Genomic DNA, 15,713 nt, shown 5'->3' on the forward strand with positions numbered 1-15,713 from the left:
TGAATTGTCTTTGCATCTTTGTCAAACATCAGTTGGCCCTATGGGTGTGGATCTATTTCTGCATTCTCTATTCTGTCTATGAATCTGTATCTGTCCTTTTGCCAGTGCCACACTGTCTTGATTACTGAGGCTTTCTTGTAAGTCTAGAAATAAGGTAATTTGAGTCCTCCAACTTCTTTTTCAAAATTGTTTTAGTTATTCTGGACCCTTTGTTGTTACATATGATTTTTAGTATCAGCTTATCAATTACTGCCCCCCAAAAAATCCTTATAGGAATTTGATTGGGAATGGATAGAATCTATAGATCAGATTGAAGAGAATTGAATCTTCTAATCTACGAATACAGCGTATTCGCTCCACTTTTTTAGGTCTTCTTTCACTTTTTCATTAGTAGTTTTCAGCCTACAAGTCTTGCATATATTTTATTAAATTAAAATCTAAGTGTTTCTTAGTTTTTATGGGCTTTTGCTGATTGTTTTTTACTTCAGTTTCAAATTATTCACTGGTAACACATAGAAATGCAGTTGGTTTTTTATATTAACCATGTACCTTACACAATCTTGCTAAATTCACTTGCCAATTTTAGTTTTTCTTGCCTTACTGTACTGATGATCTAAAGGATACAGGAGCCCACTCTCACCACTATTATTCAACATAGTTTTGGAAGTTTTAGCCACAGCAATCAGAGAAGAAAAAGAAATAAAAGGAATCCAAATCGGAAAAGAAGGAGTAAAGCTGTCACTGTTTGCAGATGACATGATACTATACATAGAGAATCCTAAAGATGCTACCAGAAAACTACTAGAGCTAATCAGTGAATTTGGTAGAGCAGCAGGATACAAAATTAATGCACAGAAATCTCTTGCATTCCTATACACTAATGATGAAAAATCTGAGAGTGAAATTAAGGAAACACTCCCATTTACTACTGCAACAAAAAGAATAAAATACCTAGGAATAAACCTACCGAGGGAGACAAAAGACCTGTATGCAGAAAACTATAAGACACTGATGAAAGAAATTAAAGATGATACAAACAGATGGAGAGATATACCATGTTCTTGGATTGGAAGAATCAATGTTGTGAAAATGACTATACTACCCAAAACAATCTACAGGTTCAATGCAATCCCTAGCAAACTACCAATGGCATTTTTCACAGAACTAGAACAAAAAATTTACAATTTGTATGGAAATACAAAAGACCCCAATAGCCAAAGCAATCTTGAGAAAAACAGAGCTGGAGGACTCTGGCTCCCTGACTTCAGACTATACTACAAAGCTACAGTAATCAAGACAGTATGGTACTGACACAAAAACAGAAATATAGATCCATGGAACAGGACAGAAAACCCAAAGATAAACCCACTCACATATGGTCACTTATCTTTGATAAAGGAGGCAAGAGTATACAATGGAGAAAAGACAGCCTCTTCAATAAGTGGTGCTGAGAAAACTGGACAGCTACATATAAAAGAATGAAATTAGAGCACTCCCTAACACCATACACAAAAGTAAACTCAAAATGGATTAAAGACCTAAATGTAAGACTGTACACTATAAAACTCTTAGAGGAAAACGTAGGCAGAACACTCTATGACGTAAATTACAGCAAGATCCTTTTTGACCTACCTCCTAGAAAAATGGAAATAAAAACAAAAATAAACAAATGGGACCTAATGAAACTTAAAAGCTTTTGCACAGCAAAGGAAACCATAAAAAGACAACCCTAAGAATGGGAGAAAATATTTGCAAACAATGCAACGGACAATGGATTAATCTCTAAAATATACAAACAGCTCATGCAGCTCAATAACAAAAACACAAACAACCCAATCCAAACATGGGCAGAAGACCTAAATAGACATTTCTCCAAAGAGGATATACAGATTGCCAACAAACACATGAAAAGATGCTCAGCATCACTAATCACTAGAGAAATGGAAATCAAAACTACAATGGGGTATCACCTCACACTGGTCAGAATGGCCATCATCAATAAATCTACAAATATTAAATGCTGGAGAGGGTGTGGAGAAAAGGGACCCCTCTTGCTCTGTTGGTGGGAATGTAAATTGATACAGCTGCTATGGAGAACTGTATGGAAATTCCTTAAAAAACTAAAAATAGAACTACCATATGACCCAGCAGTCCCACTACTGGACACATACCCTGAGAAAACCATAATTCAAAAAGAGTCATGTACCACAGTGTTCATTGCAGCACTATTTACAATAGCCAGCATATGGAAGCAACCTCAGTGTCGATAGACAGATGAACAGGTAAAGAAGATATGGCACATATATACAATGGAGTATTACTCAGCCATAAAAAGAAACGAAATTGAGTTACTTGTAGTGAGGTGGATGGACCTAGAGTCTGTCCTACAGAGTGAAGTAAGTCAGAAAGTGAAAAACAAATACCATATGCTAACATATATATATATGGAATCTAAAATAAAAATGGTTCTGATGAACCTAGGAGCAGGACAGGAATAAAGACGCAGATGTAGAGAATGGACTTGAGGGCATGGGGAGGGGAAAGGGTAAACTGGGATGAAGTGAGAGAGTAACATTGACATATATACACTACAGAATGTAAAATAGATAGCTAGTGGGAAGCAGCTGCATAGAACAGGGAGATAAGCTCAGTACTTGTGACCACCTAGAAGGGTGGGATAGGGAGGGTGGGAGGGAGGCGCAAGAGGGAGGGGATATATGTATACATATAGCTGACTCACCTAGTTATACAGCAGAAACTAACACAACATTGTAAAGCAATTATACTCCAATAAAGATGTTTAAAAAAATAAAGGATAGGAGGATATGCATAGATTATATGCAAATACTACTCCATTTCATATAAGAGAGTTGGACATTTGTGGATTTTGATATCTGTGGGAATCCTGGAACTAACCCCCCACGGTTACTGAGGGATGACTGTACTTTAAATCATATCTGAATTACTTATAATACCTAATACAATGTGAATGCTGTATAAATAGTTGCTGATTAATGGCAAATTCAAGTTTTGCTTTTTGGAACTTTGCGGAATTTTTCTTTTTCCAAATGTTTTTGATCCATGCTTTGTTGAATTTGTGGATGCAGAACCTATGGATATAGATGGCCGACTGTAACACATTTTGTTTATCATTCATCCATCAATGGGCATTTGTGTTTTTTCCACCTTTTGGCTATTGAATAATTCTGCTATGAACATAGGTATACAAATATCTGTAGACTTAAACCTAATTATCTAAATAGTTGCAGTAAATTTAGATGGTCCAAAACCTACATGTAAAAAGCAGAAATTGTCAGAATGATATATAAGACAACTATATCAAACAGCTTGACCTAATTGACATTATAGAACACTCCACGGAGCAATGGCAGAATAAACTTTTTTTTCATATGCATGTGCAGCACTCACCAGGATGGGCCACAAATTCTTTCCAAAATGTGGAGGAATACTTTTCTACTCATTTTATGAAACCAAGTTTACCTTGATACCAGCTCTTCACAGAGACAATAAAGAGAAGAATACTACAAACCAATATCTCACATAAACATCAGATGCAGAAATCATTAACAAAATATTAGCAAACTGAATCCTAGAATATATAAAAGGGGTAATATACCATGACCATGTGGAGTTTATATCAGTAACATAGATTGGTTTAACATTTGAAGATTAACATCTCCCCATTTCCCCCACCTCACTGTCCCTCCTAACCACCATTCTACTCTCTGCTTCCATGAATTTGACTCTTTTTACATTCCACATAAAAGTGAAACCATGCAGTTTTTTTTCTTTGTGTCTGGCTTATTTCACTTAGCCTAGTGTCCTCCAGGTACATCCAGTGTTGTCACAATGGCAGGATTTTTTTCAAGGCCAAAGAATTTTCCACTGTGTGTATGTGTATGTGTGTGTATGTATGCCACAGTTTCTTTACCCATTCATCTGTAAGTGGACACAAGTTGTTTCTATATCTTGGCAGTTGTGCATAAGGCTGCGATGAACATGGAAGCACAGATATTTCTTTGAAATAGTGATTTCATTTCCTTTGGTTATATACCCAGAAGAGGCATTGCCAGATCATATGGTAGTTCTAGTTTTACTTTTTTGAAGAACATCATACTGTTTTCCATAATGGCCATACCAATTTACATTTGCATCAATAGGACATAAGGGTATCCTTTTCTCTAGATCCTCGCTAGTACATGTAATCTTTTACCTTTTTGGTAATAGCCATACCAAAAGGTTTGAGGTGATGTCTCATTGTGGATTTGATTTGCATTTATGTTCAACACATTAATAAAATAAAGGAGAAAAACCATAAGTTAATTTCAGTTGGTACAAAAAAATTGACAAAATTCAACACACATGCATGATTAAAAATTCTCCACAAACTTTGGAATAAGAAGTTCCTTGACCTATTAAAGGACATTAAGAGGAAAAAAAAACAACACTTTTATGTAACCTCATATTCAATGGTGAAAGAACTCTTGTCCCCTAAAATTGGAAATAAAACAAAGGTATCTTTTCTCACTTTTTATTTCATATCATTCTGGAAAATCCAAGTCAGTGCAATAAGGCAAGAAAAAGAAATAAAATGAATACATATTGGTAAGGACAAAGTAAAACTCTGTTCACAGATGACATGATTGTGCATGTAGACAATCTAAAAAAAACTACAAAAATTAATGAATGAATTTAGTAAGTTTTCAAGACATAAAGGCAATATGCTAAAATCAGTTATGTATCTACACTCTAATACCAAACAATTGCTAAATAAAATTTTCAGTTATATCATTTTAAATGCCATTAAAAACATGAAGTCTTTAGGGATAAATTTACAGAAATATGTCTCTAAGACCTATACATTGAAAAATATAAAGTATTGCCAAGAGAAATTAAACAAGATCTAAATAATTGGAGAGATTTATAACTTCTATGGATCAGAAAAGTCAATATTTAAAAGATACTGTTTCACCTCAAATTGATCTGTAGATTTAGTGCATTCCCAATCAAAACTGATATACTGATTCTAAATTTTATATTAAAATGCACAGGACCTTGAATACCTACAACATTTTTGAAAAGACCAAGATTGGAAGATTTAACTTTAAAAAGCTATATTTATCAAGACAGTTTAATCCTGTTATGAGGATAGATATAAAATTAATGAGAACCACACTGAGAGTCCAGAATTATTTCTACACTTATATGGTCAATTGATTTTTCAATGGCAAAAGGAAATTCTTTTCAACAGCTAGTGCAGGATATCCATATGAAAAAAAATAATCTTTGATCTTTACCTCACTTCATCTCTAAAAACTTCAGTTGAAAATGATCACAGACCTAAATGTAAAAGTTAAAACATTTAGAAGAAAATATTGGACAAAATCTTTCAATCATGGGATAGTCAAAGAATTAGATAGGATACACACATAAGAATATAAAAGAAAAAGAAGAATTGGACTTCACCAAAATCTTAAAAATTCTATTCTTTAACAAAAACCTTTGAACAAATGAAAAGACAAGACAGGGAGAAAATTTGCAATACATATGTGTCATAGAACTTGTCAGAACGTGTGAAGAGCTGTCATGACTCAGTAATAAGACAAACATCAGAATTTTTAAAAGTAGGCAAAAGATTTGAAAATCACTTCACCAAAGAAGATACATAATATCAGTAGTCATCAAGGAATGTGAATTAAAACCATCGTGAAATAACACTACATACCACTAGACTGGTTAGAATTTGAACAATTGACAATATGAAGTGTTAATGAGGATATAAAGCATATGAAACTTTCATAAATTTCTGGCGGGAATGTAAAATGGTACAAGTACTTTGGAAAACAGTTTATCAGCTCTTTATAAATTTAACTGTCCACTTACTCTACAACCTGGAAATTCTGCTAGGTGTTTACCCAGAGACATAAATAAGTCTACCCAAATACTTGTACCCAATTTTTTCATAGCACCTTTATTTATAACAGCCCCAAACTGAAAACTGCCCAAGTAGTGAGTGGATAAGCACATTGTCATTTTTCCATACAGTGGAATACTACACAGCAGTAAAAAGAATAATCTGCTGCTATGCTTGTTGTGTTTGTTTTTTTATTACTCCATATCAATATTACCACAAATTTAGCAGCTTAAAATGGCACACATTTATCATCTCCCAGTTTCTGTGGTCAGGAGTCCAGGCATAGCCTATCTGGGTTCTCTACTTAGGGTCTCACAAATCTGCAATCAAGGCGTCAGCCAGGGCTGCATTTGTTACTGACCAGGGTTCTTGGATTCCTTAATCACTAGAAATTGGTAAGCGACCAGACAAGAAATTCAAGCAAGGTTTTATTGGGACTATTGCTGTAGCACGAGGGAGCAAAAACAAGTAACAGGTTCCCTTGCTTACTCCTCAAGTGGGGCGGGCAGCTGGTTCCTTATATGGGATGAGGGTAGGGGTGTGTCCAGGGCTCGGGCCAGAGGGGTGGCTAAGGTGGTCTGCCCACGCCCTTCGTGGTGTTGTGTGCAGGGTTCATGTGCAGTACTCTGCTTTTGCTCCAGGCTCTCCAGAAGTGGCAGTTGGGTTTATGGTCTTTTTGTATCTTATTGTTCATAATTTTCCCCAACTGTGCAAGCAGTTATTTTTAATCCCTTATAGTTTCTTTGTATTTTGTTGCTGGAGGAGACATTTGTCCAGGTGCAAGCACTGCAACAAAGGGTCCCAGGTCCCAACCTGTCTCACATTCTCATCTGGAGGCTTGAGTGCAGAAGGATCCACTTTCCCACACGTGTGGTTGTTGGCAGCATTCAGTTCCTTGCAGTTGTAGAGCTGTGAGCTTCAGTTTTTTTGCTTGATGTGGCCAGAGACCTCCATTACCTCCTTGAGGTCACCAGCAGTTTCTTGCCACATAAGATTCCCCAACATGGCCTTCTTTTTCCGTACAGCCAGGGAGAGAAAGAGAGATTCCAAAAAGAAGCATGCTGTAATCTTATGTAACATCATCATGTAATCACATACATTCCATGACCTTTGCCATATTTTCATAGTTAGAAGTAAGTCACAGGTCCTGTCCTCACTCAAGGAGAAGAGATAATACAGAGGCATGAACACCAAGTGGTGGGGGTTTTGGAGGTTGCCTTCAGAGTCTGTTTTCTATACACAGTAACAGGGATTAAGATTATTTTATATTGAGTAAAATAAGCTAATGCAAAATAGTACATACTATAACATTCCATTTATGTGAAATTGTAGATAAGGCAAAACTAATCAATAGTGACAAAGAGTATTGATATAGCACTCACTGGGGGCTGTGGGTGAATTAAGATGGGTGTCTGCATGTAGTCAGACACTAGGGAACTTTTGGAGATGATGGAAATGTTCTATACACTGATAGTGGTGCTGGTTACAAGGTTGTATACATTTGTCAGAACTCATGGAATTGCACACTTAAAATGGTTTCACTGTGTTGTATATAAATTATACTTCAATAAAGTTGATTAAGAAAAAAGAGCAGTAATAGCCAGCCATGAGCATCACAAAATTTATAACTTAATTGTGCCAAGTAAATCTAATAATATCCTTAAGAAACTGTTTAGAGTCGATAATCAGAAAATAACTCATTTCATAATATATCATTTGAAGAATTTTCAACAAATTCTTGTGGTGAAATGTGGAAAAATTCTTGTGGTGAAAACATGTGGATTTTTTTAATATTCTTTATGATGTGTCAACACTCAGAACTGGCAAAGATCGTTTTTAGAAAGATGAAGCTTTATTAAAATGTCGTATTTTCCTTTAGTAGTGTAAACACATATTTCTAATGTATCCTTTGGATGAAAACTGTTGATAACCTATCTATAATTTCAGCTCTGAATGGTCACCTACTGAATCTGGTGATAAATTTCTCATTTACCTTAACCCCTGTTGGTACTACTAAAAATGTATTAGCCATTTTCAGTTCTTATAGAATTTTGAAGAATGTATGGTTCATGAAGTATTTAACTTGCATGTTCACTTTTACGCTCATTATACTGTGTTATATTCCAATAAGTGTATTAAAGTTCAGTGAAAATCTCATGCCCACTGATGAGAATGCAAATGAATATTGATGAAAGAATGCTAGGATCTTAAGGCATAAACTGTCCAGTTATCTTCCTAAATTCTATTCAAACAATGGTTACATTATAATGAAGACTGATACAGAATCCACCATACAAATATAATTAGCAAATGCAAAATCATTATATAATTCGTAATTGAATAGAGGTTCAGTTCCAGATTGTTCTGAGGTTTAAAAAAAAAATAAATGTAATGATTTGATATTAGCGCTTATTTCTGTTCCTTCCTCCTCCTAACCTTTGCCAGCCATCAGCAGGACATTTCCTTTGTTATATGTAGTGACTGGGAAACTAGGGATGATTATATAAATGAGTGATCACATTGAAAATTTCTAGATGTAACCTTTTTTGGATACATAACAGTGAACAGGCATCAACCATCATCTCAAGAAGACATTTCAAGTATCTGGTTATTGTAGAATTATAAATATTGTAAATTATATTGTAGAATTATTTATTTCAGAAATTGCATTTATCTGTCTAAACAAAAATCTTCTTCCTTGAGCCATTTAAAACAAAGCTAAAGGAAGCCCTTATATCTTTCCTTAGAGAATAGTGTCTCATGAGAGTGAATAGTCTAGGTAGTACTTAATACATTATCTGAATTATATTACTTTCTTGTATCTATGAATGAATTTTATAAACTTATACAAAACCAGTAGGGTTTAGAAAACACATATCAGAGTTTCTTCAACCTATTCATCCACTGTGGAATTTGAAAAAATTATTTGGATTCTACCAAAGTATTTTTCTTTTCTGAATCTTAAAAAAAAACTGAAAATGCTGTTTTATAGACTCATCAGTAAGGCAAATTGTTTTTCTCATGGTGATAGTAAGTGTGCATTGTGCCATTATATTTTTTAACATTGTCTGATGCCAGTGGTAGTGTTCATAGAGTCTAGAATACATGGTAATCAGGTAAAAAGTGTAATCGGTTTTTGGGGGGTTTTTTTTGGTTTGCTTTTTAATTTTTATTGGAATATAGTTGATTTATAATATTGTATTAGTTTCAGGTGTACAGCAAAGTGAAAAAAGTGTAATAGTTAATAATGATTTTTATTTTAGATAATATGGAAGTGTTTTGCTTTTTTAAATAAATTTATTTATTTATTTATGGCTGCCTTGGGTCTTCGTTGCTGCGTGCAGGCTTTTTCTAATTGTGTCGAGTGGAGGCTACTCTTTTTTTTTTAACATCTTTATTGGAGTATAATTGCTTTACAATGGTGTGTTAGTTTCTACTTTATGACAAGGTGAATCAGTTATACATATACATATATCCCCATATCCCCTCCCTCTTGCGTCTCCTTCCCACCCTCCCTATCCCACCTCTCTAGGTGGTCACAAAGCACCGAGCTTATCTCCCTGTGCTATGTGGCTGCTTCCCGCTAGCTATCTATTTTACATTTGGTAGTGTATATATGTCCATGCCACTCTCTCACTTACCCTTCCCCCTCCCCATATCCTCAAGTCCATTCTCTAGTAGATCTGTGTCTTTATTCCCGTCTTGCCCCTAGGTTCTTCATGACCATCTTTTGTTTGTTTTTTAGATTCCATATATATGTGTTAGCATACAGTATTTGTTTTTCTCTTTCTGACTTACTTCACTCTGTATGACAGACTCTAGATCCATCCACCTCACTACAAATAACTCAATTTCGTTTCTTTTTATGGCTGAGTAATATTCCATTGTATATATGTGTCACATCTTCTTTATCCATTCATGTGTCGATGGACACTTAGGTTGCTTCCATGTCCTGGCTATTGTAAATAGAACTGCAATGAACATTGTGGTTGGTACATGACTCTTTTTGAATTATGGTTTTCTAAGGGTATGTGCCCAGTAGTGGGATTGCTGGCTCATATGGTAGTTCTATTTTTAGTTTTTTAAGGAACTTCCATACTGTTCTCCATGGTGGCTGTATCAATTTACATTCCCACCAACTGTGCAAGAGTGTTCCCTTTTCTCCACACCCTCTCCAGCATTTATTGTTTGTAAATTTTGTGTGTGTGTGTGTGTGGTACGCGGGCCTCTCACTGTTGTGGCCTCTCCTGTTGCGGAGCACAGGCTCCAGACTCACAGGCTCAGCGGCCATGGCTCACAGACCCAGCCACTCTGCGGCATGTGGGATCTTCCCAGACTGGGGCACGAACCCGTGTCCCCTGCATCGGCAGGCAGATTCTAAACCACTGCGCCACCAGGGAAGCCCCTGTAGATTTTTTTGATGATGGCCATTCTGACCAGCATGAGATGATATCTCATTATAGTTTTGATTTGCATTTCTCTAATGATTAGTGATGTTGAGCATTCTTTCATGTGTTTGTTGGCAATCTGTATATCTTCTTTGGAGAAATGTCTGTTTAGGTCTTCTGCCCATGTTTGGATTGGGTTGTTTTTGTTTTTGATATTGAGCTGCATGAGCTGCTTGGAAATTTTGGAGATTAACGCTTTGTCAGTTGCTTCCTTTGCAAATATTTTCTCCCATTCTGAGGGTTGTCTTTTCGTCTTGTTTATGGTTTCCTTTGCTGTGCAAAACCTTTGAAGTTTCATTAGGTCCCATTTGTTTATTTTTGTTTTTATTTCCATTTCTCTAGGAGGTGGGTCAAAAAGGATCTTGCTGTGATTTATGTCATAGAGTGTTCTGCCTATGTTTTCCTCTAAGAGTTTGATAGTGTCTGGTCTTACATTTAGGTCTTTAATCCATTTTGAGTTTACTTTTGTGTATGGTGTTAGGGAGTGTTCTAATTTCATTCTTTTACATATAGCTGTCCAGTTTTCCCAGCACCACTTATTGAAAAGACTGGGGCTACTCTTTGTTGCGGTGCGTGGGCTTCTCATCGCGGTGGTTTCTCTTGTTGTGGAGCACAGGCTCTTGGCGCACAAGCTTCAGTAGTTGTGGCACACGGGCTCTGTAGTTGTGGCTCACGGGCTCTAGAGTGCAGGCTGAGGAGTTGTGGCACCCGGGTTTAGTTGCTCTGTGGCATGTGGGATCTTCCTGGACCAGAGCTCAAACCCATATCCCCTGTATTGGCAGGTGGATTCTTAACCACTGCACCACCAGGGAAGCTCATGAAAGTGTTTTTGAATCAAGATATATAGTTGTTGCTAAAAAGATTATACTTAACGGTAGCCCTAGCACAGAGGTTGGCAAACTTTTTACTTAAAGGGCCAGATGGCAAATATTTTAGGCTTTGTGGGCCATATGGTCTTTGTTACAGCTGTTCAACTCTGCCATTGTAGCCCATATTATAATAGATAATATGTAAATAAATAAGTGTGACTGTGTTCCAATAAAACATTATTTACAGAGGCTGAAATTTGAATTCTGTTTAATTTTCATGTATCATGAAATATTGTTCTTTGTTGGTTATTTTTTTTCAGCCATTAAAACAAAAAACAAGCCATGGGCCAAATTTTGCTTGCAGGCTATAGTTTGACAACGCCTGCCATAGCAATTGATTTTTCTGAATTAACTTTCTAATCCAAATTAGAACTGAAGATTTATTGCTTAAAACCTTTTAGAGGTATATGACTCATGGTGAATTATTTTACAAGAAGTCTCTGGGGGCTTCCCTGGTGGCGCAGTGGTTGAGAATCTGCCTGCCAATTCAGGGGACACGGGTTCGAGCCCTGGTCAGGGAAGATCCCACATGCCATGGAACAACTGGGCCCGTGAGCCACAATTACTGAGCCCGCGCACCTGGAGCCTGTGCCCCGCAACAAGAGAGGACGTGATAGTGAGAGGCCCACGCATCGCAATGAAGAGTGGCCCCGCTTGCCACAACTAGAGAAAGCCCTCGCACAGAAAAGAAGACCCAACACAGCCATAAATAAATAAATAAATAAATTTTAAAAGAAGTCTCTTTCCTGGGTAAAAAAAAATGCCCATAAACATAGACAAGTACCCCTTATTTTGACCATAAAGAGGCAGTTGAAAACTTCCATAAACCACTTATTTCCTTGATCGTACAGAGGAATCTTCCTGTTGCTAAGCTGGGTTTTCTAACACAGGTCAAAAGCCCATTACAATGAATATTTTTATAGTGGAAGTATTTTACAGTGGAAGTATTCATTCAACAACTGTATTTAAGTACCTACTCTTTCGAGGCATTTAAGTGGTAGAAAAATAAATCTCCCGTGGATGCATCCTGCCTTTGACAACCTTCCAGACTAAAAAGAAATATAAAGTTTGTGCAAGTTGTGGCTAGAAATGGACCAAATAGAGCTGGAAGCTAATAAGAAGAGGATGCAGAAAAGAATACCAGAGATAGAAGTTCAGAAACAGAAATAGAGAAGGCAAAACACCGGGTCTGTATTGAAAATATACGTATGGGGTCAGTGCAAGAGAGAACAAAGTAGGGAGAAATAACTCATCACAGGCCCACAGTTGAATGTTGCTCTTTATACCTCCAGTCATTCATTACTGGGCTTGTCATGAGGACAGGTCCCGCTGCTATTACTTGTTTTGTTTTGGGTTTTGTGTGTGTGTGTGTAGTACGCGGGCCTCTCGCTGTCGTGGCCTCTCCCGTTGCAGAGCACAGGCTCCGGACAGGCAGGCTCAGCGGCCGTGGCTCACGGGCCTAGCCGCTCCGCGGCATGTGGGATCTTCCCGGACCGGAGCACGAACCTGTGACCCCTGCATCGGCAGGCAGATTCTCAACCACTGCGCCACCAGGGAAGCCCCCCGCTGCTATTACTTGGATGACAGAAGGCAGGCTAGCAGAGCTACTAGCCTGTCAGAAGAGAAGGTGGCTGGTGAATGGACAGAGCTCAGATTTTAGAGCCGGTTCAACCAGCATTTGATTCTCAGACTGTTACTTGCTAAATATGTGAGTTTCGGCAAATTGCTTAATCTTCAGTTTCCCAATCTGTAAAATGGGGTGAATCTTATTTTTTGACATGTAGTCAAGTGTTGTGACTTGTTCCTCTACCTAGTTTAGTGTTCTTTGCTTGTTGCTTATAAACTTTGAGAAACTGCTTAGTAGAGCATGGATGGTTTTTGGATCCAGAGACAGGGTCAGATCTGGATTCAAATTCCACCATTACTACTTAATGTATAAATTTGGGAATGTCATTGAATTTATAAAATAAGCATATTCATGATTTTGTAACAAAGATTGAATTAACTAAAGTGATAAAATAGTAGTTTCTACTTTTCAAAGACTATATTCCTTATAGTGTGTTTTCTCACAGTTTCCTATATATCCTCATAGGCCAAGCAGGTTTTGTTGATCTTTGCTTTTTTGAGCCTGTTATAAAAAATACAGGTTTACTGAATAATAGTGATAGTGATAACTTAGATTTGCATGTTTCCTCTATGCCAGACTCTGAGCTAAGAATTTATATATACTATTTCATATACTTTTCACAGTATAGATACTAAAATCTAGGTACTAGTATTATAATTTTACAGATGGGAAATCTGATACTTAGAAAATTAAATAACTTGCCTCAGGTAACACAGCTAGTAAGTACTTAAGTTGGGATTTGAACCCCCAAAATCTGCCTCTGCTCTGCTAAGTACTATAACATGTCTTCATGTGATTCTGATACACTTCTCTAGAGGCAGTTGCCCCACTCCCTTCCTATTGCTAAAGTACCTAGCACAGTGCCCAGTGTCCCGTAGGCACTTCACATATACGGGCTCTTTCTACTCTGCCTCTCATCTCCCAAATGTTGGAGCTAAGATACCAACCATACGAGATAGAGTGCTTGCTAGAACAGGCTAGAAGAGAAATCTCTGTAAATGAAAACTTTTCTACATCCATTCTTTTACATATGGAGCCATAATTGGTTCACATTTCCAGGATAATATAACTTTAATATTGCCTTGAAGTTTACTGTATTATGATTTGGCCTATATGCCATATATACCCTAAATTGAATTCAGATGATTATGGGGTATGATTTTAGTTATGAAACTATCCCCTCTATATCCTCCCCACACTTAAGTATTTTTTATGACACAAATTATTACCTAATATGTTTCTTTTCTGCGCCCCCTTTACTAGTATATATGCAAAAGGAGGGAACTCATGTGCCTAAAACAATATATAACAGGTGCTTAATACGTATTTGTTTCATGCATGAATGAATAAAATGTGCAAATTATAGAAAACTTACATTTAAATATTATTTTTCTTTCTAGCTTGGATCAGGAAAACAAGAAAGACTCTACCTACTATGGAGGTAAGAATACACAAGGAAAATATTCAAATATGTGTTTACAGTGCTGTGTTTCTCAATTGGGAGTCTGTACTCTCAGGGATACATGAAGCCTCTAAAATATATGTGATGTCACCTCTCCAAAGCATTAATTTTACCCCATAGAAAATAATTTCAAACATTTTTATAATAAAATAAATGCACAAATTATGGGATGTAACAAAATCCATATAAAATTTTAAATGAAATAATAAAAATTTAAAACAAAATAAAAACACTTCAGAGAATGTTTGGACTTATAGCAGCTTGCATCAGGTCATTTCCCTGTCCCCTGGGAGTTCTCTGTTCTGATACAGACGCTTTGGTGGAAAAGTTTGAGAAACACTAAATATCTTGGTCCTCTCCAAATCATGCTCTGCTTATTTTGCTCTTAATTTTATATAAAACATAAAATTTTATAATTTTATATAAATTTAACACCATCTAATATCTGAAGAAACTTACTACAATTAGCATGTAATATGTAACACTCGGTAACTAATAGTTGAATTGAATTTTTATTTAAAACTTAAAAACATAGGGAATTCCCTGGCAGTCCAGTGGTTAGAACTCCGCACTGGCCAGGTTCAATCCCTAGTTGGGAAACTAAGATCCTGCAAGATCCTGCAAACCATGTGGAGCAGCCAAAAAAAAAAAAAACTTTAGAAACATAGTTTGGGTGGGATGCAGAATAAAAAGCATAGCAATGCTGTGGTATTTGTGTTTTTAAAACATGATTATTTCATAATTTTTATTTTAAAACAATAGCATAAAATGTTCTAAAGTTAGTTTGTAAGAAATAGATGTATTTCATAAAAGGGAAGTTTTCAAATTCGTTAATATACTACCTATTCCTTTTTTTCTGCTACTGAGGACTCCTCTTTTCCCTCCCCTATTCCCTCACTACTACAACCCTGCTGACAATGTAAATGGGCTCCAATACTCAGGCCACACTTTTTAAGAGGTGGAATACTCCAGGGCAGAATTTATGATGACCTATAAATTGGCATACCTATCTTTACTTGTTCCATTCCTCCTGGACTGACCCCATCAAGGTGTGTCTGCCTGGGGTCTGAGTGAGCACATCTCTAAGCCTATTTCTAGCTTTGTATGTTGCTTCTACCTTGACTTTGTCCTACTCTTCTCAGACCCTTTTTTCTAATATCAGTGAACCTTGGAATAAAAGCGAAAAAAAGTCAGTGTTCCAATATTCAGAAGTATCCCCTGTGGTTTCCAGTGGTAGGATGGATCAGGGAGCCCTTCTGATTCCCCTTCTCTGGGCCATAATAAGAGCTACTGTTCTCAGAGAAAAAGGTGTTTCTTCTATCCTCCAGACTTTGAAAACCTTCTTCCATGGAAACATTGATACTTGCAAAGT

The 15,713-nt window shown here is 36.6% G+C and overlaps 1 protein-coding gene across 1 annotated transcript in view; it reads left to right on the forward strand.

Annotated features, from left to right (window-relative positions):
* Window positions 1-15,713, forward strand: part of NDUFAF2 (NADH:ubiquinone oxidoreductase complex assembly factor 2) — a 182,070-nt gene that overhangs the window by 131,656 nt on the left and 34,701 nt on the right. The window contains exon 3 of the mRNA XM_059060989.2: window positions 14,280-14,320. Coding sequence (XP_058916972.1) covers window positions 14,280-14,320 — 41 coding nt within the window. The remainder of the gene's footprint in view (window positions 1-14,279; window positions 14,321-15,713) is intronic.

Source organism: Kogia breviceps, chromosome 4, assembly GCF_026419965.1.
Source record: "Kogia breviceps isolate mKogBre1 chromosome 4, mKogBre1 haplotype 1, whole genome shotgun sequence".
Classification (NCBI taxonomy): domain Eukaryota; kingdom Metazoa; phylum Chordata; class Mammalia; order Artiodactyla; family Physeteridae; genus Kogia; species Kogia breviceps.